The sequence below is a fragment of the Taudactylus pleione genome, unplaced genomic scaffold (genome assembly GCF_031769625.1).
Source record: "Taudactylus pleione unplaced genomic scaffold, aTauple2 ptg000447l, whole genome shotgun sequence".
NCBI classification, from domain to species: domain Eukaryota; kingdom Metazoa; phylum Chordata; class Amphibia; order Anura; family Myobatrachidae; genus Taudactylus; species Taudactylus pleione.
This window is the reverse complement of record NW_028284849.1, coordinates 3,498,442-3,519,932: the sequence shown is the minus strand read 5'-3', so window position 1 is coordinate 3,519,932 and position 21,491 is coordinate 3,498,442. Positions and strand designations below refer to the sequence as shown.

General features: G+C 49.2%; 1 protein-coding gene and 1 non-coding gene across 3 annotated transcripts in view; both read right to left on the bottom strand.

Moving 5' to 3' along the window:
* Nucleotides 1–14,843, bottom strand: part of FBXO31 (F-box protein 31) — a 30,466-nt gene extending 15,623 nt beyond the window's left edge. The window contains exons 1-3 of one of the 2 annotated variants that reach the window (XM_088447983.1): nt 14,443–14,843; nt 7,129–7,200; nt 6,584–6,670 (exon numbers count right to left, since the gene is read on the bottom strand). In XM_088447983.1, the coding sequence (XP_088304109.1) occupies nt 6,584–6,670; nt 7,129–7,200; nt 14,443–14,743 (460 nt within the window). In that variant the 5' untranslated portion in view covers nt 14,744–14,843. The remainder of the gene's footprint in view (nt 1–6,583; nt 6,671–7,128; nt 7,201–14,442) is intronic. The other variant, XM_088447984.1, reaches the window with a different exon arrangement.
* A 182-nt stretch (nt 14,844–15,025) lies between these two features.
* Nucleotides 15,026–15,098, bottom strand: TRNAM-CAU (transfer RNA methionine (anticodon CAU)). Its single transcript has one exon. It is a non-coding gene; the product is annotated as a tRNA-Met (tRNA).
* Between the last annotated feature and the right edge of the window lie 6,393 nt (nt 15,099–21,491).

The following is a 21,491-nucleotide window of genomic DNA, read 5'->3' as shown; positions in this document are numbered from 1 at the left end:
CGTCTCCCGCACTCCCTGTATTAGCGCAACCATCGAATGATGGGAAAATCCGCAGAATATACGCCCTGTCTGACTACACCAGAGGATTGAACCGCGCGCGAGACACAGCACGCAGCATCGGCAGAACGCACCGGTCACAAAACGACTACAAATGTAATTATTATTGTCACCTTTCCCACAAATTAACAAATAACAATAAAAATATTACTGAGAGCAGAAACACAATGAATTCAAATTATCGCTTACACTGGGCCTGATCCAGCAATGATCGCAACTGCTATTGCGCACGCCATCTGCTGATAGCGGCGTTCTGCGCATGTGTCGCACTGCGCGAACACTCCACTGCCATCCGGACTGCAACGGCTATGCAGACGCATCGCAGATGGATTGACAGGAAATACAGTTTAAGGATGGTGACAGGGAGGCGGGGCGGTGAAACGCAGGCGTACCAGTTCGCTTGAACGCCGTTGCAGGACGTGCATAAATTATCCACTGCGATGCCGTACGCAGCCTGAGGACTCAGCGTGCGCTAAAGTAGTAGTTCCTGAGAAAGGTCAGAGTTTGTGCCAGCGTGCGTGAGGCTGCGATGGTACCGATGTTACCGATGGTTTCTCAGTCTTGTTAGGTATTACGGATGTGTGTAAGGTAAAGTGGGCGTCCTTTTGTTGTGCGATCGCAATGGATTACCATATAATCACAGTGAGGCTGCGATGGTACTCCGATGTTACCGATGGTTTCTCAGTCTTGTTAGGTATTACGGATGTGTGTAAGGTAAAGTGGGCGTCCTTTTGTTGTGCGATCGCAATGGATTACCATATAATCACAGTGAGGCTGCGATGGTACTCCGATGTTACCGATGGTTTCTCAGTCTTGTTAGGCATTACGGATGTGTGTAAGGTAAAGTGGGCGTCCTTTTGTTGTGCGATCGCAATGGATTACCATATAATCACAGTGAGGCTGCGATGGTACTCCGATGTTACCGATGGTTTCTCAGTCTTGTTAGGTATTACGGATGTGTGTAAGGTAAAGTGGGCGTCCTTTTGTTGTGCGATCGCAATGGATTACCATATAATCACAGTGAGGCTGCGATGGTACTCCGATGTTACCGATGGTTTCTCAGTCTTGTTAGGTATTACGGATGTGTGTAAGGTAAAGTGGGCGTCCTTTTGTTGTGCGATCGCAATGGATTACCATATAATCACAGTGAGGCTGCGATGGTACTCCGATGTTACCGATGGTTTCTCAGTCTTGTTAGGTATTACGGATGTGTGTAAGGTAAAGTGGGCGTCCTTTTGTTGTGCGATCGCAATGGATTACCATATAATCACAGTGAGGCTGCGATGGTACTCCGATGTTACCGATGGTTTCTCAGTCTTGTTAGGTATTACGGATGTGTGTAAGGTAAAGTGGGCGTCCTTTTGTTGTGCGATCGCAATGGATTACCATATAATCACAGTGAGGCTGCGATGGTACTCCGATGTTACCGATGGTTTCTCAGTCTTGTTAGGTATTACGGATGTGTGTAAGGTAAAGTGGGCGTCCTTTTGTTGTGCGATCGCAATGGATTACCATATAATCACAGTGAGGCTGCGATGGTACTCCGATGTTACCGATGGTTTCTCAGTCTTGTTAGGTATTACGGATGTGTGTAAGGTAAAGTGGGCGTCCTTTTGTTGTACGATCGCAATGGATTACCATATAATCACAGTGAGGCTGCGATGGTACTCCGATGTTACCGATGGTTTCTCAGTCTTGTTAGGTATTACGGATGTGTGTAAGGTAAAGTGGGCGTCCTTTTGTTGTGCGATCGCAATGGATTACCATATAATCACAGTGAGGCTGCGATGGTACTCCGATGTTACCGATGGTTTCTCAGTCTTGTTAGGCATTACGGATGTGTGTAAGGTAAAGTGGGCGTCCTTTTGTTGTGCGATCGCAATGGATTACCATATAATCACAGTGAGGCTGCGATGGTACTCCGATGTTACCGATGGTTTCTCAGTCTTGTTAGGTATTACGGATGTGTGTAAGGTAAAGTGGGCGTCCTTTTGTTGTGCGATCGCAATGGATTACCATATAATCACAGTGAGGCTGCGATGGTACTCCGATGTTACCGATGGTTTCTCAGTCTTGTTAGGTATTACGGATGTGTGTAAGGTAAAGTGGGCGTCCTTTTCTTGTGCGATCGCAATGGATTACCATATAATCACAGTGAGGCTGCGATGGTACTCCGATGTTACCGATGGTTTCTCAGTCTTGTTAGGTATTACGGATGTGTGTAAGGTAAAGTGGGCGTCCTTTTGTTGTGCGATCGCAATGGATTACCATATAATCACAGTGAGGCTGCGATGGTACTCCGATGTTACCGATGGTTTCTCAGTCTTGTTAGGTATTACGGATGTGTGTAAGGTAAAGTGGGCGTCCTTTTGTTGTGCGATCGCAATGGATTACCATATAATCACAGTGAGGCTGTGATGGTACTCCGATGTTACCGATGGTTTCTCAGTCTTGTTAGGCATTACGGATGTGTGTAAGGTAAAGTGGGCGTCCTTTTGTTGTGCGATCGCAATGGATTACCATATAATCACAGTGAGGCTGCGATGGTACTCCGATGTTACCGATGGTTTCTCAGTCTTGTTAGGCATTACGGATGTGTGTAAGGTAAAGTGGGCGTCCTTTTGTTGTGCGATCGCAATGGATTACCATATAATCACAGTGAGGCTGCGATGGTACTCCGATGTTACCGATGGTTTCTCAGTCTTGTTAGGTATTACGGATGTGTGTAAGGTAAAGTGGGCGTCCTTTTGTTGTGCGATCGCAATGGATTACCATATAATCACAGTGAGGCTGCGATGGTACTCCGATGTTACCGATGGTTTCTCAGTCTTGTTAGGTATTACGGATGTGTGTAAGGTAAAGTGGGCGTCCTTTTGTTGTGCGATCGCAATGGATTACCATATAATCACAGTGAGGCTGCGATGGTACTCCGATGTTACCGATGGTTTCTCAGTCTTGTTAGGTATTACGGATGTGTGTAAGGTAAAGTGGGCGTCCTTTTGTTGTGCGATCGCAATGGATTACCATATAATCACAGTGAGGCTGCGATGGTACTCCGATGTTACCGATGGTTTCTCAGTCTTGTTAGGTATTACGGATGTGTGTAAGGTAAAGTGGGCGTCCTTTTGTTGTGCGATCGCAATGGATTACCATATAATCACAGTGAGGCTGCGATGGTACTCCGATGTTACCGATGGTTTCTCAGTCTTGTTAGGTATTACGGATGTGTGTAAGGTAAAGTGGGCGTCCTTTTGTTGTGCGATCGCAATGGATTACCATATAATCACAGTGAGGCTGCGATGGTACTCCGATGTTACCGATGGTTTCTCAGTCTTGTTAGGTATTACGGATGTGTGTAAGGTAAAGTGGGCGTCCTTTTGTTGTGCGATCGCAATGGATTACCATATAATCACAGTGAGGCTGCGATGGTACTCCGATGTTACCGATGGTTTCTCAGTCTTGTTAGGTATTACGGATGTGTGTAAGGTAAAGTGGGCGTCCTTTTGTTGTGCGATCGCAATGGATTACCATATAATCACAGTGAGGCTGCGATGGTAGTCCGATGTTACCGATGGTTTCTCAGTCTTGTTAGGTATTACGGATGTGTGTAAGGTAAAGTGGGCGTCCTTTTGTTGTGCGATCGCAATGGATTACCATATAATCACAGTGAGGCTGCGATGGTAGTCCGATGTTACCGATGGTTTCTCAGTCTTGTTAGGCATTACGGATGTGTGTAAGGTAAAGTGGGCGTCCTTTTGTTGTGCGATCGCAATGGATTACCATATAATCACAGTGAGGCTGCGATGGTACTCCGATGTTACCGATGGTTTCTCAGTCTTGTTAGGCATTACGGATGTGTGTAAGGTAAAGTGGGCGTCCTTTTGTTGTGCGATCGCAATGGATTACCATATAATCACAGTGAGGCTGCGATGGTACTCCGATGTTACCGATGGTTTCTCAGTCTTGTTAGGCATTACGGATGTGTGTAAGGTAAAGTGGGCGTCCTTTTGTTGTGCGATCGCAATGGATTACCATATAATCACAGTGAGGCTGCGATGGTACTCCGATGTTACCGATGGTTTCTCAGTCTTGTTAGGTATTACGGATGTGTGTAAGGTAAAGTGGGCGTCCTTTTGTTGTGCGATCGCAATGGATTACCATATAATCACAGTGAGGCTGCGATGGTACTCCGATGTTACCGATGGTTTCTCAGTCTTGTTAGGTATTACGGATGTGTGTAAGGTAAAGTGGGCGTCCTTTTGTTGTGCGATCGCAATGGATTACCATATAATCACAGTGAGGCTGCGATGGTACTCCGATGTTACCGATGGTTTCTCAGTCTTGTTAGGTATTACGGATGTGTGTAAGGTAAAGTGGGCGTCCTTTTGTTGTGCGATCGCAATGGATTACCATATAATCACAGTGAGGCTGCGATGGTACTCCGATGTTACCGATGGTTTCTCAGTCTTGTTAGGTATTACGGATGTGTGTAAGGTAAAGTGGGCGTCCTTTTGTTGTGCGATCGCAATGGATTACCATATAATCACAGTGAGGCTGCGATGGTACTCCGATGTTACCGATGGTTTCTCAGTCTTGTTAGGCATTACGGATGTGTGTAAGGTAAAGTGGGCGTCCTTTTGTTGTGCGATCGCAATGGATTACCATATAATCACAGTGAGGCTGCGATGGTACTCCGATGTTACCGATGGTTTCTCAGTCTTGTTAGGTATTACGGATGTGTGTAAGGTAAAGTGGGCGTCCTTTTGTTGTGCGATCGCAATGGATTACCATATAATCACAGTGAGGCTGCGATGGTACTCCGATGTTACCGATGGTTTCTCAGTCTTGTTAGGTATTACGGATGTGTGTAAGGTAAAGTGGGCGTCCTTTTGTTGTGCGATCGCAATGGATTACCATATAATCACAGTGAGGCTGCGATGGTACTCCGATGTTACCGATGGTTTCTCAGTCTTGTTAGGTATTACGGATGTGTGTAAGGTAAAGTGGGCGTCCTTTTGTTGTGCGATCGCAATGGATTACCATATAATCACAGTGAGGCTGCGATGGTACTCCGATGTTACCGATGGTTTCTCAGTCTTGTTAGGTATTACGGATGTGTGTAAGGTAAAGTGGGCGTCCTTTTGTTGTGCGATCGCAATGGATTACCATATAATCACAGTGAGGCTGCGATGGTACTCCGATGTTACCGATGGTTTCTCAGTCTTGTTAGGTATTACGGATGTGTGTATGGTAAAGTGGGCGTCCTTTTGTTGTGCGATCGCAATGGATTACCATATAATCACAGTGAGGCTGCGATGGTACTCCGATGTTACCGATGGTTTCTCAGTCTTGTTAGGTATTACGGATGTGTGTAAGGTAAAGTGGGCGTCCTTTTGTTGTGCGATCGCAATGGATTACCATATAATCACAGTGAGGCTGCGATGGTACTCCGATGTTACCGATGGTTTCTCAGTCTTGTTAGGTATTACGGATGTGTGTAAGGTAAAGTGGGCGTCCTTTTGTTGTGCGATCGCAATGGATTACCATATAATCACAGTGAGGCTGCGATGGTACTCCGATGTTTTCTCAGTCTTGTTAGGTATTACGGATGTGTGTAAGGTAAAGTGGGCGTCCTTTTGTTGTGCGATCGCAATGGATTACCATATAATCACAGTGAGACTGCGTGCGTAATCGGAGCCGCCATACTTGCTGAATCAGGTCCACTGTCTGCCTGGGAAGTGTTAAAGTTTATTATTCCCAATCCGCAGTCAGATAAAAGAAAAAACAAAAGGTCAGTAACTATACGCCCGGGCGCCATTACACTGGACAGATGAGGCCCCCATAATGGACGCAGTACCGTTCCCGTTCCACATTTAGAGGCACTACAGCAATGGTCTATTACTAGCACAAGTGTTACCTATAATGTGCGGGACTAACTGTCCCCATCTTCATAATGACAGGGCTTCAGAATCTCTGCATCATATTTATGGGATCATCGTCACCGATTGCTTTAAATAATAGACACGAGCAATTGTACAATTGCTACAAAAGACATCTGCAATGCAGGAGCCAGCGACATACTCTCAGCAGTACATACATTACTGCAAGGCAGCAACCCATCTGAGGCAGCCATTTTGTCGGCTGACACAATACAATGCAGCCAATCAAGTCTCTAGGGAACTAGTAGCACCACCAAGGCGCGAGGTGCCTCACACCTCACGCCTCCAGTTAATATTGAATTCATAAGCTGAATATTGTCTGCGCTTACAAAATGGCTTCCTCTGCGGTGAGCAGGTGTGGAGTCCAAATGAAGTAAAAAATAAATCCTGACACGGGTAATACTGTACCGGCACCCCGAGGCCCCGCCGTGTTACCCCACTGCGGTTCTCTAACGGTAAATTATTATAAAACTGGTAACTTTGTTAGTCAGCAAACAGTGGCGCCGTACAGTGGCAGTGTAAGGGTTAACACAGATGCCGAATCGCCAAGCGTCACACGGCGCATACACACCCCATCAGATACGTACAGCAGGTATACACATCTCTGTAATCCATGTGCTCATAGTCAGGAAGGATTTTCATAAAGCGGCCAGATTTCACCCTCGGATTTATACCTGGACAGACACAGCAAGGTAAGCAGCAGGTTACTCCAAAGGGGGAGCAGTCTTCACTAAGGAGAGGATGGTCCCACGTGGGGTCCCTGTCACTGTGGGGTCCCTGTCTGCTGTATATAGAAAAACCCGGCTACAAAACTGGGAAAATCAGAGTTTTGGGCATCACACAGGTTACAGAGCACCAGCTGGCTGCATTTTATGGGCGTAACCAATACTTGGCCAATTAATTTACAAGGAACTAGTGTCGTCAACAAGGCAAGAAGCACTCTGAGCCTCATGCCTCAGTGAGGTCAACTATGAACTGACAGGAAGCATTCTTAGGACTATTGGTGCAGTCCAAAACATGTCTGTATGTCAGAAACCGGTGAACGTAGTTGTTAAAGGTTTTTTATATTGTGTGCAGCAATGAGCGAGTATTATCCATACACATGGCATATTGACCTTGGACAGTTACTCACGTTTGACGTAGACCTCTCTGCAGGACACCCCCGTGACTTCTAACTTCCTCAGATTCTCGTGTACTCCGTATTCTGCAAAGACAAAGACCAGTTATTCCCCCGCCTGAAACCGGAGAGAGCACCACGCTTCTGTACCATAGAGGGGGTTATACAGTATTAAAGCGCATATTTACTGTAATCACTGCAGGCACAGACACACACACACACATATTGCTCCTGATTCTGCGTCGGACGTAAGTGCAAAAGTGGAAGCATGCAAATTTACGTAGACTGTGCATGCATGAAAAAGCAGTCTGCGCAAATGTCGCGCAAAGCATCTGCAATAGCAAGGAGCTCCGTACGAGTGGGATCCCGAGCGGACTCAGAGGGTGCGGACGGAGACGGGACAGCCTGAGGTGAAAGTGCCGACACTAATGACAGCTGGGGACGGACAAACTGTGGGTGGTGCGATACATACACATGAAGATGCACAGATAATCACGCAGACGGACGGATGCTTAGTAAAAGGTGGGCGATCTCGCTGCCGCGGATTCTCGCACTTGGACCCACTTTACGTCTGGCTTACGATCAGGTGCATTCTGCGTAAGCCTAATATAGGTCATAAAATAATACAGCGATGCTGGATGAATTAATCCTGTTGTCCTAGAGCTACAGTCCAATAGGACGCGTTCCTAATTCACTCTCACCCCCCTGTTACTGTTACCTGGGCGCATTAATTAAGCGTCGAGAAGAGTTTTTATTTGTTTTTTATTCATCAACTAATTCATGCAGCCCAGATTACTGTAACAGCATCTTGTGCCAGGCGGAAAGGGGTCACGTAGAATGGTCGGTATCTGCGACAACCATACCGCGATATCACATGTGCCTGTCATAGATAATAATGATATTATAGTGCAGTTATAACGGGTAGCTTAATCACTGGCAGCTGTGAATTCAATGCATTTATTTATATAAGCAGATAAATTAGGATAATTAGAAGATGAGTCAGACGTCTCTGCAAACTATAAGGCAGCCAAACATCTATTATGTGATTGTCATTGTATCACTATAACACATTATTCTGGCGCTCTGCAGACATACGCGGTGGGTGGGGAGCTCACGTGTAGCCGGTGTCATAGGGAACCATTGGTTATAGATGATGGGATTTGTCTGATGCTATATTGCTGTGCAGTGATACCTGACATTATTGTGCCAGCCCCAGGGCATTTAGCAATGTGGGTGAGCGGGAAGGGTTATTTCTCAGTGTATTTGACATGTTCTCACATCCTCACTGCACCCCTACAGTAAGTAAAACTAGGGCAGCGTAGTGGCACAGTGGTTAGCAGTGTTGATTCACAGCATGGGGTCATGGGTTCAATAGCAAATCGGACCCTATCAGTGTGGAGTTTGTATGTCTCTCTGTATTTGTGTGAGTTTCCTCTGGGTGTTCCAGATTCCTTGTACGCTCCAAGAAACACTATTACGGTCAAATGGACCACGAGGGAGCCCGTAATGGGTGAAACGCGCTCTGAAACCGCTATAATTATAGCACAGTGTCCTCTTGTCACCTGGGTGTAAAACACTTGTCAAACCAATCTTCATAATATCCCTGAGTACATTTGGAAACTTTAGGACATCTCAAGGATCATGAAGGCCCAAATGAAAACAAGGGCAGACTGTAGACCCCAATCTATGCATACTGGGACCCTATTAGCTCATGCAGCAGCTGGGGTGGCTACTCAGGGGGCATACAGTGACCAGGGGCGTCTGAAGAGAGGAGGGGGCCCCCTCCTCTCACCTCAGCAGCTGACAGGACACTGCATCATCAGTAGACTCTGGGCACTAGAGTGTGCCCAGAGTCTACGGCGCATGCGCAGATCGGCGGGAAATGGTGCGGCCACCATTTTCCCAGCGCTTTCCTCACAGCGCATGTGCAAAACGCTGGAAAAATGGCCGCGGCGGACATTTTTCCGGCGTTTTGAGCAGCGCTGAGAGACCCGACGCAGGACCTCGGAGAGGTAAGTTTTAAATAATATGGGTGCAGGGTGTGCGGTGCGAGCCCCCCCTGGGGTTGGGGGCCATTTGCACCGCAGACCCTGCACCCATTATAGATACTCCCCTGGCAGTGACCCAGGTCTCCGCTCCTGCACATATTAGACAGAAAGCAGAGCAGCCCAGGACATAGCCATGGATGCTTACTATTACTTCAGCTAGAACCCTGCTTCCATTAGCACACTTCAGATGAGCTAGTAACCCTATCACTATGAATGCAGAGAGGGGTTGGCTCAGTGAGCAAGAGCAACAACTGTATAATACTGACATTGAGAAACTTCTGGAAATCGGGAAAGTAAATTTTGCGCCCTAGGCACCCATTAAGCTGGCAGACTATAGGCGGAAACTGCTGCGGGAAACTACTAGAACCAGGACAAAGTAAACGGTTTATAGCTACGGAAATAAGTAGTTTTACGCAGAGTTTAATATTTCCTATGGCTGGCGATATATTGTCCGGTATACCGTTTTGAGGCGGATGTAATACGTGCCCACAATTACGCGCTCCCCCGGGTCACATGCGATATCGTGTGATTGGTCGTGCTGCACGACCAATCACACAATATCGTATGCGGATCTGTGCAGCGTAACGAAGGTCATAATGAGGTATCGTCCCGTCATTCATTACACCGGGTAACGCGTACTGGCAATCTTGCATGGTTCGGGGCGAAGGTAAATCCACCTGACCATCGGCAAGATTGTCGGGTCGTCTAATGTGTACCCGGCCTATCGCTCATTAACATCTTCTTTTGTTATTCACAAAAAATAAAATGGTCCATGTCAGGCAGGAATAAGACTGGGGGATAACTGGGGAAGGTTTGTGTCCTAACAACAGAGGCGCTGGGTGATTAGAGCCACTGAAAAAAAAAAAGTAGGAAGGAGTCACTACCAGCTGCACCAGAGAGTATTTTTAGCCCAGGGCTTCGGCTGCTGATTACGGAGCTCTAATATCCAGTAGAGGAACAGAGGATTAGTCCCCGCTCCTGCGCAGATGAGAGAAACGCCGTCACTGTTCCATGCTGTTTCCTGCGAGATGACTTTAATCCTCCGTAATTATCATGGAGACTTTGGAGAGGGATAGGTGGATGTGAGAGTCACCCATATTATTATAAGGTGACGTATTGTCATCAGCTAATGGATAATACAAAATCCCGCTAGCCCCTGTCCTTATAATCAGCTGGGAGCGGAGAGAGCTGGCGCCAAACCACAACAATGATACGGGGTCCCGGGATACATCACAATATCAAATCTAGTCTGGGGCCCGCAGCCGACACCACAGGACCAGTTACCGTGGATTTAGTATACTGGTTTGCACGCGCCCTCCTGCAACTTTTTACTAAATGCATTGACTAATCTTGCTGGATGTTTCACCAAGGCCTTTCTATCACACAGGCGGCTGCTAATCTCTGGAGACCTTGGATGAGCCCCAGAGCTGGACACAGTGGTGTCATGTGCTGAGAGCAAAGTGGACCTTTGTCATCAAATAAACAACGCTGCCCGGATGACAGTGGGGCCTTGGGGAAAACCACAAAGGGGCGGACATCAGAAATTAGGTTACAGCACACACAAGGCAACAAATTCCAGTTGTCCGGACAGTTGTGGCCATCGGTAGGAAAACCGCAGTGACCGGTAAATAAGGCAAAATCCATCTAACACCGCCGATACTGCGCCAGGTGTGCGCTAACCCCTTATTTCCAATATCGCAGACTCCCCGGCCTCAAAACTGCTCCTAACTGCAGGGTCTCCTGTATTTTCATATCACACAAATGAAGTGTCAGAAATAAATGTCCTTCGTAATTATTCTATAAACTTGTCAGTAAAGGATATTCCGAAAGCTAAGAAACACTTGTCCTTTGTGAGGGGGGACATAGAGATATTACTAATAATTATCATCTCAGGAACATGTCTGCAACAAATAGCAAATATTAATAATTGCTTCAAGTAACCAAGGATCTCGGATAGAAACACCTAGTGATCACCGATGGTAACGGCAGAATGCAGCTATATATGAGGGAACACCAAATATTGGACGATTAGTGATGACTGATATGGTACATACACACGGTCAGATTTTCCTTCAGATTTGCACAATAACGATTTTAAAAATCGTTCAATCGTTCATATCTGAAGAAAAATCTGACCGCGTGTATGCACAATAATACTGTCTGAAATCGTTCGTAGTTCATGAAATCGTTGGTAAAATCGTTCAAATCGTTCGTAGTTCGTCTGACAGATCTGGTAGGCGATTGCACGGCAAGGCATAAGCACGCCCACTATGTCTTGACGTGCAATCGCTTTGTGTACGTTGACGCCCACCAGCCTGTCTTAAGACGCCAACTAACGTCATCTCCAGGAAGTGTATGCAACCATCGGTACATCGAGGATATTTGGGGGCAAATACAGCGCTTGTGGTTGACTCTACCCTAGCGCAAACACTGCGAGCAATTCAGTGTAAAATACAACCAAGTGACGTATACAATGACGCTTCTTTGCTAATTATGCACACCCATACAACTCAGTTTTGAGGGCCAGACACGCCTGCGTTCACAACACCACTTCCCCGTTCACAAGCACCTTCCCCTGTTACCACCCACGAACGGCATTCTGTCACTCAAAGTAGCGTCCAGTCTGTGTACTACGAGCGCACAATTCCCGATCGCAGTGACTGGTTCGCGCATACGTATTTTGCAGCATATGCATGCGCAGACGGGCGATTATCGCCCATAGCGTGCGTCCGCAGCTTAGCGAACGGGTCTGAATCAAGCCCTTAGGCCCATCAAGTTGCAGACGGAGATGCGACAGAGTTGTGTACAAAATGGCATCGCAAGCACTGAGGCAGGAGGCATGAGGTGCCTCGTGCTTCAGTGAAGTCAGTAGTCCAAACATTGATTCAGCCCATAAAATGGCTGCCTTGGCTGGGTACAGACAACAGGGACACGTCAATCAACATTTCAATGAAAAAAAAAAACATTCGGCCATCTTCTCGCAGTATAATTAGGAATTCTATCAATATTCTTCTTGGAGGAAATCATTTATCATCCATCAGACTATTACTGTCCCAAAATATGAGCGTTTTATACTGGGGCGTATCGGAGAGGGCACAGGCTGCGCAGTTGTACGATAACCACAAACAAATTCAGGTACTGTCATAGTGAGAATGGATTCCCCACCCACTCCGACCGACATCTGAATAACGCTGTACAGAAGCTATTAAGGATTGGCAGCCTCTTTGGGTGCGTACACGCTGCGAATTATGGCTAAATAGGTCTAATGCCACAATTGCGGCACGCACTGGCACAAGCTGGCCGGAGAAGAGTGTTTTAATACCAGAATATTAAAATAATACTTAAGTGCTAAAAGCTTATGGGTTACAATAGTTATATAGAGGAAAGGGTTAATCCCTTTGGTTACAGATACCCCAGAGATAACACTATTACCCCAAGGTTGTGACCTGGGTTACTAGTGACCCACTCTGGTGTCCACTGTTTGTGACCCATAATTACAAATACACACCCTGCACTGTTGTCCCTAGGTTGTGCCCCAATGCATACAGAATCCTTCTATTCCAATGTTGTGTAATTCTCCCGGTTTCCCATCAATAGCCCCAGATTGGCTCATCTCATGGTACAGCTCCAGTTACACTGATGCCCTATGTTGTGGCAAGTGATTACAGACGTGGCAGATCTTACACCCCAGTAGCATTGATGGCCCTTGTTTGCCCCCCACTGGTTCAGTCCCCTCCCCAGAGGTTGCACCCTCTGATTGCCGTCCCCTTCTCGTAGGTTGCACCCCCTGATTACAGCCCCCACAGAACATGCAACGCCTGATTACAGCCCCCTCCCCTCGAGGTGACATCCCCTGATTACAGTTCTCCTCACAGGTTGTAATGCCTGATTACAGTCCCCCCCCAGAGGTTGCACAGCCCGATAACAGTTGCCCCCCTCCCCCAAAGTCTGATAACAGTCCCCCTTCCAGAGGTTGCACCCCCTGGTTACAGTCCTCCCTCCCAGAGGATACACCCCCTGGTTACAGTCCCCCTTCCAGAGGTTACACCCCCTATATACAGTCCTCCTTCCAGAGGTTACACCCCCTGTATACAGTCCCCCTTCCAGAGGATACACCCCCTGGTTACAGTCCCCCTTCCAGAGGTTACACCCCTGTATACAGTCCTCCTTCCAGAGGTTACACCCCCTGTATACAGTCCCCCTTCCAGAGGCTACACCCTATGGTTACAGTCCCCCTTCCAGAGGTTGCACCCCCTGGTTACAGTCCTCCCTCCCAGAGGATACACCCCCTGGTTACAGTCCTCCCTCCCAGAGGATACACCCCCTGGTTACAGTCCCCCTTCCAGAGGTTACACCCCCTGTATACAGTCCACCTTCCAGAGGTTATATCCCCTGTATACAGTCCCACTTCCAGAGGATACACCCCCTGGTTACAGTCCCCCTTCCAGAGGTTACACCCCCTGTATACAGTCCCCCTTCCAGGGGCTACACCCCCTGGTTACAGTCCCCCTTCCAGAGGTTACACCCACTGGATAGTCCTCCTTCCAGAGGTTACACCCCCTGGTTACAGTCCCCCTTCCAGAGGTTACACCCCCCTGGTTGCAGTCCTCCTTCCAGAGGTTACACCCCCGGGTTACAGTCCTCCTTCCAGAGGTTACATCCCTTGATTACAGTCCCCCTTCCAGAGGTTACACCCCCTGGTTACAGTCCCTCTTCCAGAGGTTACACCCCCTGGTTACAGTCCCCCCTCCCAGACGTTGCACCTCCTGGTTACAGTCCTCCAAAGAGGTTGCATCGTCTGATTAGTCTCCCCCAGAAGTTACACCCCCTGATTACAGTCCCCCCTCCCCCAGAGGTTATACCCCCGATTACGGTCGCCCTCCATCACAGGTTGTACCACCCACTGATTACAGCCCCCCTCCCCCAGTGGTTACACCCCCAATTACAGTCCCCCCTCCCTCAGAGGGTGCAACACCCGATTATAGTCCCCCTCCAGAGGTTACATCCCCTCATTACAGTCCCCCACAGATGTTGTACCTCCTACTGATTACAGCCCCCACCCCAGAGGTTACACCCCTGATTACAGCCCCACCCCAGAGGTTACACCCCTGATTACAGTCCCCACCCCAGAGGTTACACCCCCTGATTACAGCCCCACCCCAGAGGTTACACCCCGATTACAGCCCCCACCCCAGAGGTTACACCCCCTGATTAGTCTTGTTCCTCCCCCCCAGAGGATACACCCCGGGGTTACAGCCCCAAGAGCAATGCCCGGCCTCACCCCGCCTGCAGCGCCGCTTCCAGATGGTGTCCGTGGAGAGGATCTGGCGGAACTTCCTGCAGACCAGCGCCAGGAGGGGCAGCTCGGTGCCGGGCAGGCAGGAGAAGATCTCCACCAGGATCTCGGGTGGGAGCTGCAGGAGGTTCCGGGGCCCCCGTGGAGCCGGCTGCGCCTCGATCCGCACCTCCTCCTCCTCCTCCCCGTCCTCCAGCTCCGTCTCACTCCCCGCTCCCCTCCGCTGCTGCCTCCGCCGGCAGCCCCCGGGGTGTCCCACTCCACACAGCCGGGCACACACCGCCATCCCACGGCCACTGACAGCTGGGGATCCCACCCACTCCAGGCCGAGACACACCCACCGAGCACCGGCTGACAGCCAGCATCCCCTCCCACACACCGGCGTCACAGCCCGGGGAACCTCCTACTCCAGCCCGGGGATCCTCCCCAGGCCGGGCCTAGAGTCGCTCGAGACGGGTACAGAGAGGGGCAGGGAGTAGTAGCTATGACAGCAGCAGCATAATAATAATAATAATGATAATAATAATAATTATAAGCTGTGTAATAATAATAATACAAAAAGTAACTGTGCCCCGTGTGAGGATCGAACTCACGACCTTCAGATTATGAGACTGACGCGCTACCTACTGCGCTAACGAGGCTCTGCTGGTACTGCTGGCCGGCTCTGTATATGTCTTATCCCTCTGTGCCCACACCATGATCCCTGCAATATTCCTGTGCCCATATCATGATCCCTGTATTATCCCTCTGTGCCAACACCATGCTTCCTGCATTACTCCTCTGTGCCCACACCATGATCCCTGCATTACTCCTCTGTGCCCACACCATGATCCTTGCATTACTCCTCTGTGCCCACACCATGATCCCTGCATTACTCCTCTGTGCCCACACCATGATCCCTGCATTATCCCCCTGTGCCCACACCATAATCCCTGTATTATCCCTCTGTGCCCACACCATGATCCCTGCATTACTCCTCTGTGCCCACACCATGATCCCTGCATTATCCCCCTGTGCCCATACCATGATCCGTGCATTATCCCTCTGTGCCCACACCATGATCCCTTCACTAACCCTCTGTGCACACATCATGATCCCTGCATTATTCCTCTGTGCCCACACCATGATCCCTGCATTATCCCCCTGTGCCCATACCATGATCCCTGCATTATCCCTCTGTACCCACACCATGATCCCTGCATTATCCCCCTGTGCCCATACCATGATCCCTGCATTATCCCTCTGTACCCACACCATGATCCCTTCACTAACCCTCTGTGCACACATCATGATCCCTGCATTATTCCTCTGTACCCACACCATGATCCCTGCATTAGCCCTCTGTGCCCACACCATGATCCCTGCATTACTCCTCTGTGCCCACACCATGATCCCTGCATTAGCCCTCTGTGCCCACACCATGATCCCTTCACTAACCCTCTGTGCACACACCATGATCCCTGCATTATTCCTCTGTACCCACACCATGATCCCTGCATTAGCCCTCTGTGCCCACACCATGATCCCTTCAGTAACCCTCTGTGCACACACCATGATCCCTGCATTATTCCTCTGTACCCACACCATGATCCCGTTCTGAAATTGCTGACCCATGCCACAACTTCTTCATTTACCTATTGTGCTCCCATCATGACCCCTACCCTCTGTGCCCATGCCATAATTTCTTCATTAACCCTCTGTGCGATGCCAGACCTCCTTTACTGACCCTCTGTATCTACTTCATAACTTATTTTTTTAACCCTCTGTGCCCAAGAAACAACTATTAACCTATTGTGCAGATGCCATAACTTAACCATCTATGCCTATGATGTAACTGGCTCTCTTACACCTCTATGCCCGCCTTGTGATCCACTTTCTTCCATCTGTGTGCCCGCGCGCTGGCACCAGCATCTTCCCTGCTATACCTGCCAGTATCCACCCCCAGCGCCGTATTATCAGAGGCAACACTACCATAGTAGAAGACAGCCAGATGTGTATACAGTATATCTGTTGTTTCACCCTAGGGCAGCACATAAGGGCCCTTAGAGAACCTTGCTATAGTGCCCACCACTCAATGCCCTAACAGTAATAGTAAGTACAATAATGACACAGAACCTGCATATCTGTATTGCCTGGTACTAGTACTAGTAGGACGTGCAATATGATTTGCGTTTATCTTATTTCATCTATTCAGATCATTGGCCCTCATTCAGAGCCGTACGCTCTGAGCAGAGCGCACGCTCTGAATGAGGGCCGCCCTCCATAATTCTGGAGCGTCACGTCACTAGTGATGTCACTAGTGATGTCAGTGGGCGGCTTCTGACGGTAGGCGTTCCCTTGGGAACGCCCCCGTCAGGCAGGCACGCCCCCGGCACGCCCACCAAAGGGGGCGTGCTGTCAATCAACATCGACAGCACGCCCCCTTTGATCAGACACAACGAGCGAAGGACTTTCCTTCGCTCGTCGCGTCTGGCGCATGCGCACGACGGAGCTCCCTCCGTCGTGCGCATGCGCAGTGCACACCATCGACCCACTTGCGAGCGGACAGCCGCTTGCGAGTGGGTCTGAATCAGGCCCATTGTTTTATGTTTGATTTAATGACGTGAGATGAGCTTAGCAGATCCCATCCTTGTTCCTGCTCAGGATCTTGTCTATCACTTCTTGGAGAAGAGCCCCTAGGCCGAAGCCTGGTTTCCACCATCTTGTTTTTGCCTGTGAGCACACAGGGCCTGATTCAGGGGGTGCGATTCAATTGTTGTGGGGGCGGCTATTTTTTTTTAGGGCGCCCGACGGAGCAATTCAATTGTTGCTCTGTTTGGCAATAATGGCCGCCAATGCCGCCACTCCTGCTCGCACCCTCAGGAGGGCGGAAGCAAAAATGTGCGATAAACCCGTGGTTTGGGCGCCCTAACCAGGACTTTAAACATGTTTAGCCAGTTTTACATGGCTCATGGATAAACCTGTTCTAATAGGGCTTGAAGACCACGATAATTAATGGGCGTCCAGAGCAATTGAATTGCAAACCTGGGTGCCCATTAATTATCGCAGCCCACACAAACGCTCCCTTGTCTATCACTCACACTGCGAGTACAAAGCCGGCGCGTACTGGTAATGTACCTAGACGCATGCGCAGTGCGTCTTAGCCGCTTCCGCAGTTCACTGATAATCGCTCAAATTTGTAAACATCTGCATTGCTCATAACTCTGGGCCTGATTCAGACCCGGGCGCTAATAAGCGTTTGCTCTTAGCTGCCGATGGTTAGCATTGTGCGCATGCATCGCAGTGCGCGAGCCAGTCACTGCGATCGGGAGTCGTGCGCTCGTAGCAGACTGAGCGATACCTTGAGTGACAGATAGCGCCATTTGTGGGTGGTAACAGGGGAAGGGGCTTGTGAACGGGGGAGTGGTGGTGCGACCGCAGGCGTGTCTGGGAGTCAAAACGGCGTTTAAAGGGCGTGCATAATTAGCATGGAGGCGTCATTGTACATGTCTCCTGGTTGTATTTCAGTCAGCATTGATCACAGTGCTTGCGGCAGGGTAGGGTCTACCTCAAGCGCTGCGAGCAGCTCTGATGGCTCTCGATGTTACCGATTAATCATACACTTCCTGGAGGTGACGTGTGCTAAGACAGGCAAGTGAGCGTCTTTATACACCTGCGTCCGCTCACTGCCGTCGCTCTCTAAGACATAGAGGGCGTCCTTGCGCCACACAGTGCGATAGCGGAATTTGCATACCCGGCCCCTTTTGGCAGCGAGCGAGCGCGGCTTAGCATCCGGGTCTGAATCAGGCCCTCTGTAATAGGCCCATAGCCAGAAACATTGGTGTGCCTGGCCCAAACTCAGCACAAACACCCCCAATCCGTCTAGCTCCTGATCCACCATTTGGACTGTGCAAATGCGCCAACTATGTCGGGAAATCCGTGCGCTTCCCCACAGGTGCACAACGCTACCCAAAATATAACATCCCCCGCCCCTTCCCCATCAGTGACATCACAACCCAGCACCGCACACAAGCCTTTGACTGCTGGCAGAACAGTAGCCAGAAGAACATCGGTCATTTGAGTAACCCATGCAGAAGAGGCAGACCCTGCCATCGGCACGCCTGGAAAACAGGGACGATACGCCCGTTTTTCGAGAACGCTGTCCGATACCCCCCAATCTACACCCCCAAATGGCCGCAGTACGTCAATCAAGCTGCAGCATAGGAGGGGACTGTGAGTGATGTCGCAGAACGAGATCTCACACCATCGGAGGTGTACGTAAATCATCGGGTTTGCCCACATCACTCGTAGTGCGGTGGTGTCCGGAAAAAGAAAGTCACTTATTAGAGAAAATGAAATGGGTGTAGTATAAAAGGTTGTCAGTAACAAAGGTCCATATCCAATATGTCAACACCAAATTGACTACATGCAATAGGTTGACAGGTACAAAATGTCGACAGAACAAAATGTTTAAACGGTCGATACACAAATGGTCTACATAAGAATGGTCAACACGTGTTTCTTTTTTCTTCCAACATTTTTAAGGTTAGGGGTGCCATTTTTTTTGTAATTTAACTCTAACCTTACCCCTAGTGCCAGGGTTGTCTTGAGAGAGGAAGGAACCCGTGAGCAGTCCCCGTGCGGGGGCCCCCTCCTCTCTCCCCGGTGGCCGGCAGCCGACTGACGCAGCTGGCCGGCCACCGGAGCATTGTGACACTCTGGGCACTAGAGTGTGCCTGGAATCTACTGTGCATGCGCAGAATGCCAGAAAAATGGCCGCGGCGGCCATTTTCCTGTGTTCTGGGTAGCGCTGACACTCAACGCGGGACCACGGACAGGTGAGTTTAAAAGAATATGGGTGTAGGGTGTGCGGTGCGGGGCCCCCCTGGACCCGGGAGCCCGTGTGCCCCGCGCACACAGCACCCATTATAGATACGCCGCTACCTAGTGCCTAACCCTAACCATCCCTTCCAGAAGCCTAACCCTAACCTTCCCCCAAGTGCCTACCCCTAACCCTAGTGCCTAACCCTAACCATCCCTTCTAGAAGCCTAACCTTCCCCCAAGTGCCTACCCCTAACCCCAGTGCCTAACCCTAACCATCCCTTCTAGAAGCCTAACCTTCCCCCAAGTGCCTACCCCTAACCCTAGTGCCTAACCCTAACCATCCCTTCTAGATGCCTAACCTTCCCCCAAGTGCCTAACCCTAACCCTAGTGCCTAACCCTAACCATCCCTTCTAGAAGCCTAACCTTCCCCCAAGTGCCTACCCCTAACCCTAGTGCCTAACCCTAACCATCCCTTCTAGAAGCCTAACCTTCCCCCAAGTGCCTAACCCTAACCCTAGTGCCTAACCCTAACCATCCCTTCTAGAAGCCTAACCTTCCCCCAAGTGCCTACCCCTAACCCTAGTGCCTAACCCTAACCATCCCTTCTAGAAGCCTAACCTTCCCCCAAGTGCCTACCCCTAACCCTAGTGCCTAACCCTAACCATCCCTTCTAGAAGCCTAACCTTCCCCCAAGTGCCTACCCCTAACCCTAGTGCCTAACCCTAACCATCCCTTCTAGAAGCCTAACCTTCCCCCAAGTGCCTACCCCTAAACCTAGTGCCTAACCCTAACCATCCCTTCTAGAAGCCTAACCTTCCCCCAAGTGCCTACCCCTAACCCTAGTGCCTAACCCTAACCATCCCTTCTAGAAGCCTAACCTTCCCCCAAGTGCCTACCCCTAACCATCCCTTCTAGAAGCCTAACCTTCCCCCAAGTGCCTAACCCTAACCATCCCTTCTAGAAGCCTAATCTTTCCCCAAGTGCCTACCCCTAACCCTAACCATCCCTTCTAGAAGCCTAACCTTCCCCCATGTGCCTACCCCTAACCCTAGTGCCTAACCCTAACCATCCCTTCTAGAAGCCTAACCTTCCCCCAAGTGCCTACCCCTAACCCTAGTGCTTAACCCTAACCATCCCTTCTAGAAGCCTAACCTTCCCCCAAGTGCCTACCCCTAACCATCCCTTCTAGAAGCCTAACCTTCCCCCAAGTGCCTAACCCTAACCATCCCTTCTAGAAGCCTAACCTTTCCCCAAGTGCCTACCCCTAACCCTAACCATCCCTTCTAGAAGCCTAACCTTCCCCCAAGTGCCTACCCCTAACCCTAGTGCCTAACCCTAACCATCCCTTCTAGAAGCCTAACCTTCCCCCAAGTGCCTACCCCTAACCCTAGTGCCTACCCCTAACCATCCCTTCTAGAAGCCTAACCTTCCCCCAAGTGCCTACCCCTAACCATCCCTTCTAGAAGCCTAACCTTCCCCCAACCTTTACTCCTAACCTTAATAATGTTGACAATCAACATCAAAAATATGTTGTCATTTTTACCGTTGACCGTATGCACGGTCGACCTGTTTGACGATGTCAATCTATTCCATGTCGACCATGTGCTGTCGACCAATTGAATGTCAACCTTTTTATTGTTGATCTTCTATCTACCCTTGTTGCATTTTATAAAAAAAATATATATTATTTAAAATAAAAATAGTAATATAGTAGAATAAAAGTTGATATTTTACTGCATAATTGTAAACTAAAAAAAAAAGAAATGTCCCTGAGTTACTGTCAATCATTAGTCACAAAATGCAGCGTTCTAATTTCTGACATTCAGTTCCTGCTTGTAAGTACGTATTTTCGTGGAAGCGGAGAGGCTCTGTGTTTTCCCCGTGTCCTGCCTCTTATAGGGGAGGCGTCAGTAAAAGCTTCATGTCATGTTCACGTTCCCCCATTTAGGTGTTAGGTAGAATCACACGGATTGGCTGGGGCCTGTTTTCTCCTTTACAGCCACAGGATCCTGTTACACTTATACAGAAAGAGAGATGGGTCAGGGGTGGAGCGTGCACTCCCCTTTGCACAGTGTGTCCTCCATCTTGAGTGTGGCATTCGTCTGCATGCTCACTGGCCAATATTAGGCTCCCTAATATTCATACATAGTATTAGGGAGCCTCCAGCCCCCCAGGGTTCATACACATGGGCATGATATTAAAGGATGATAATAACAAGACAAAATAAAA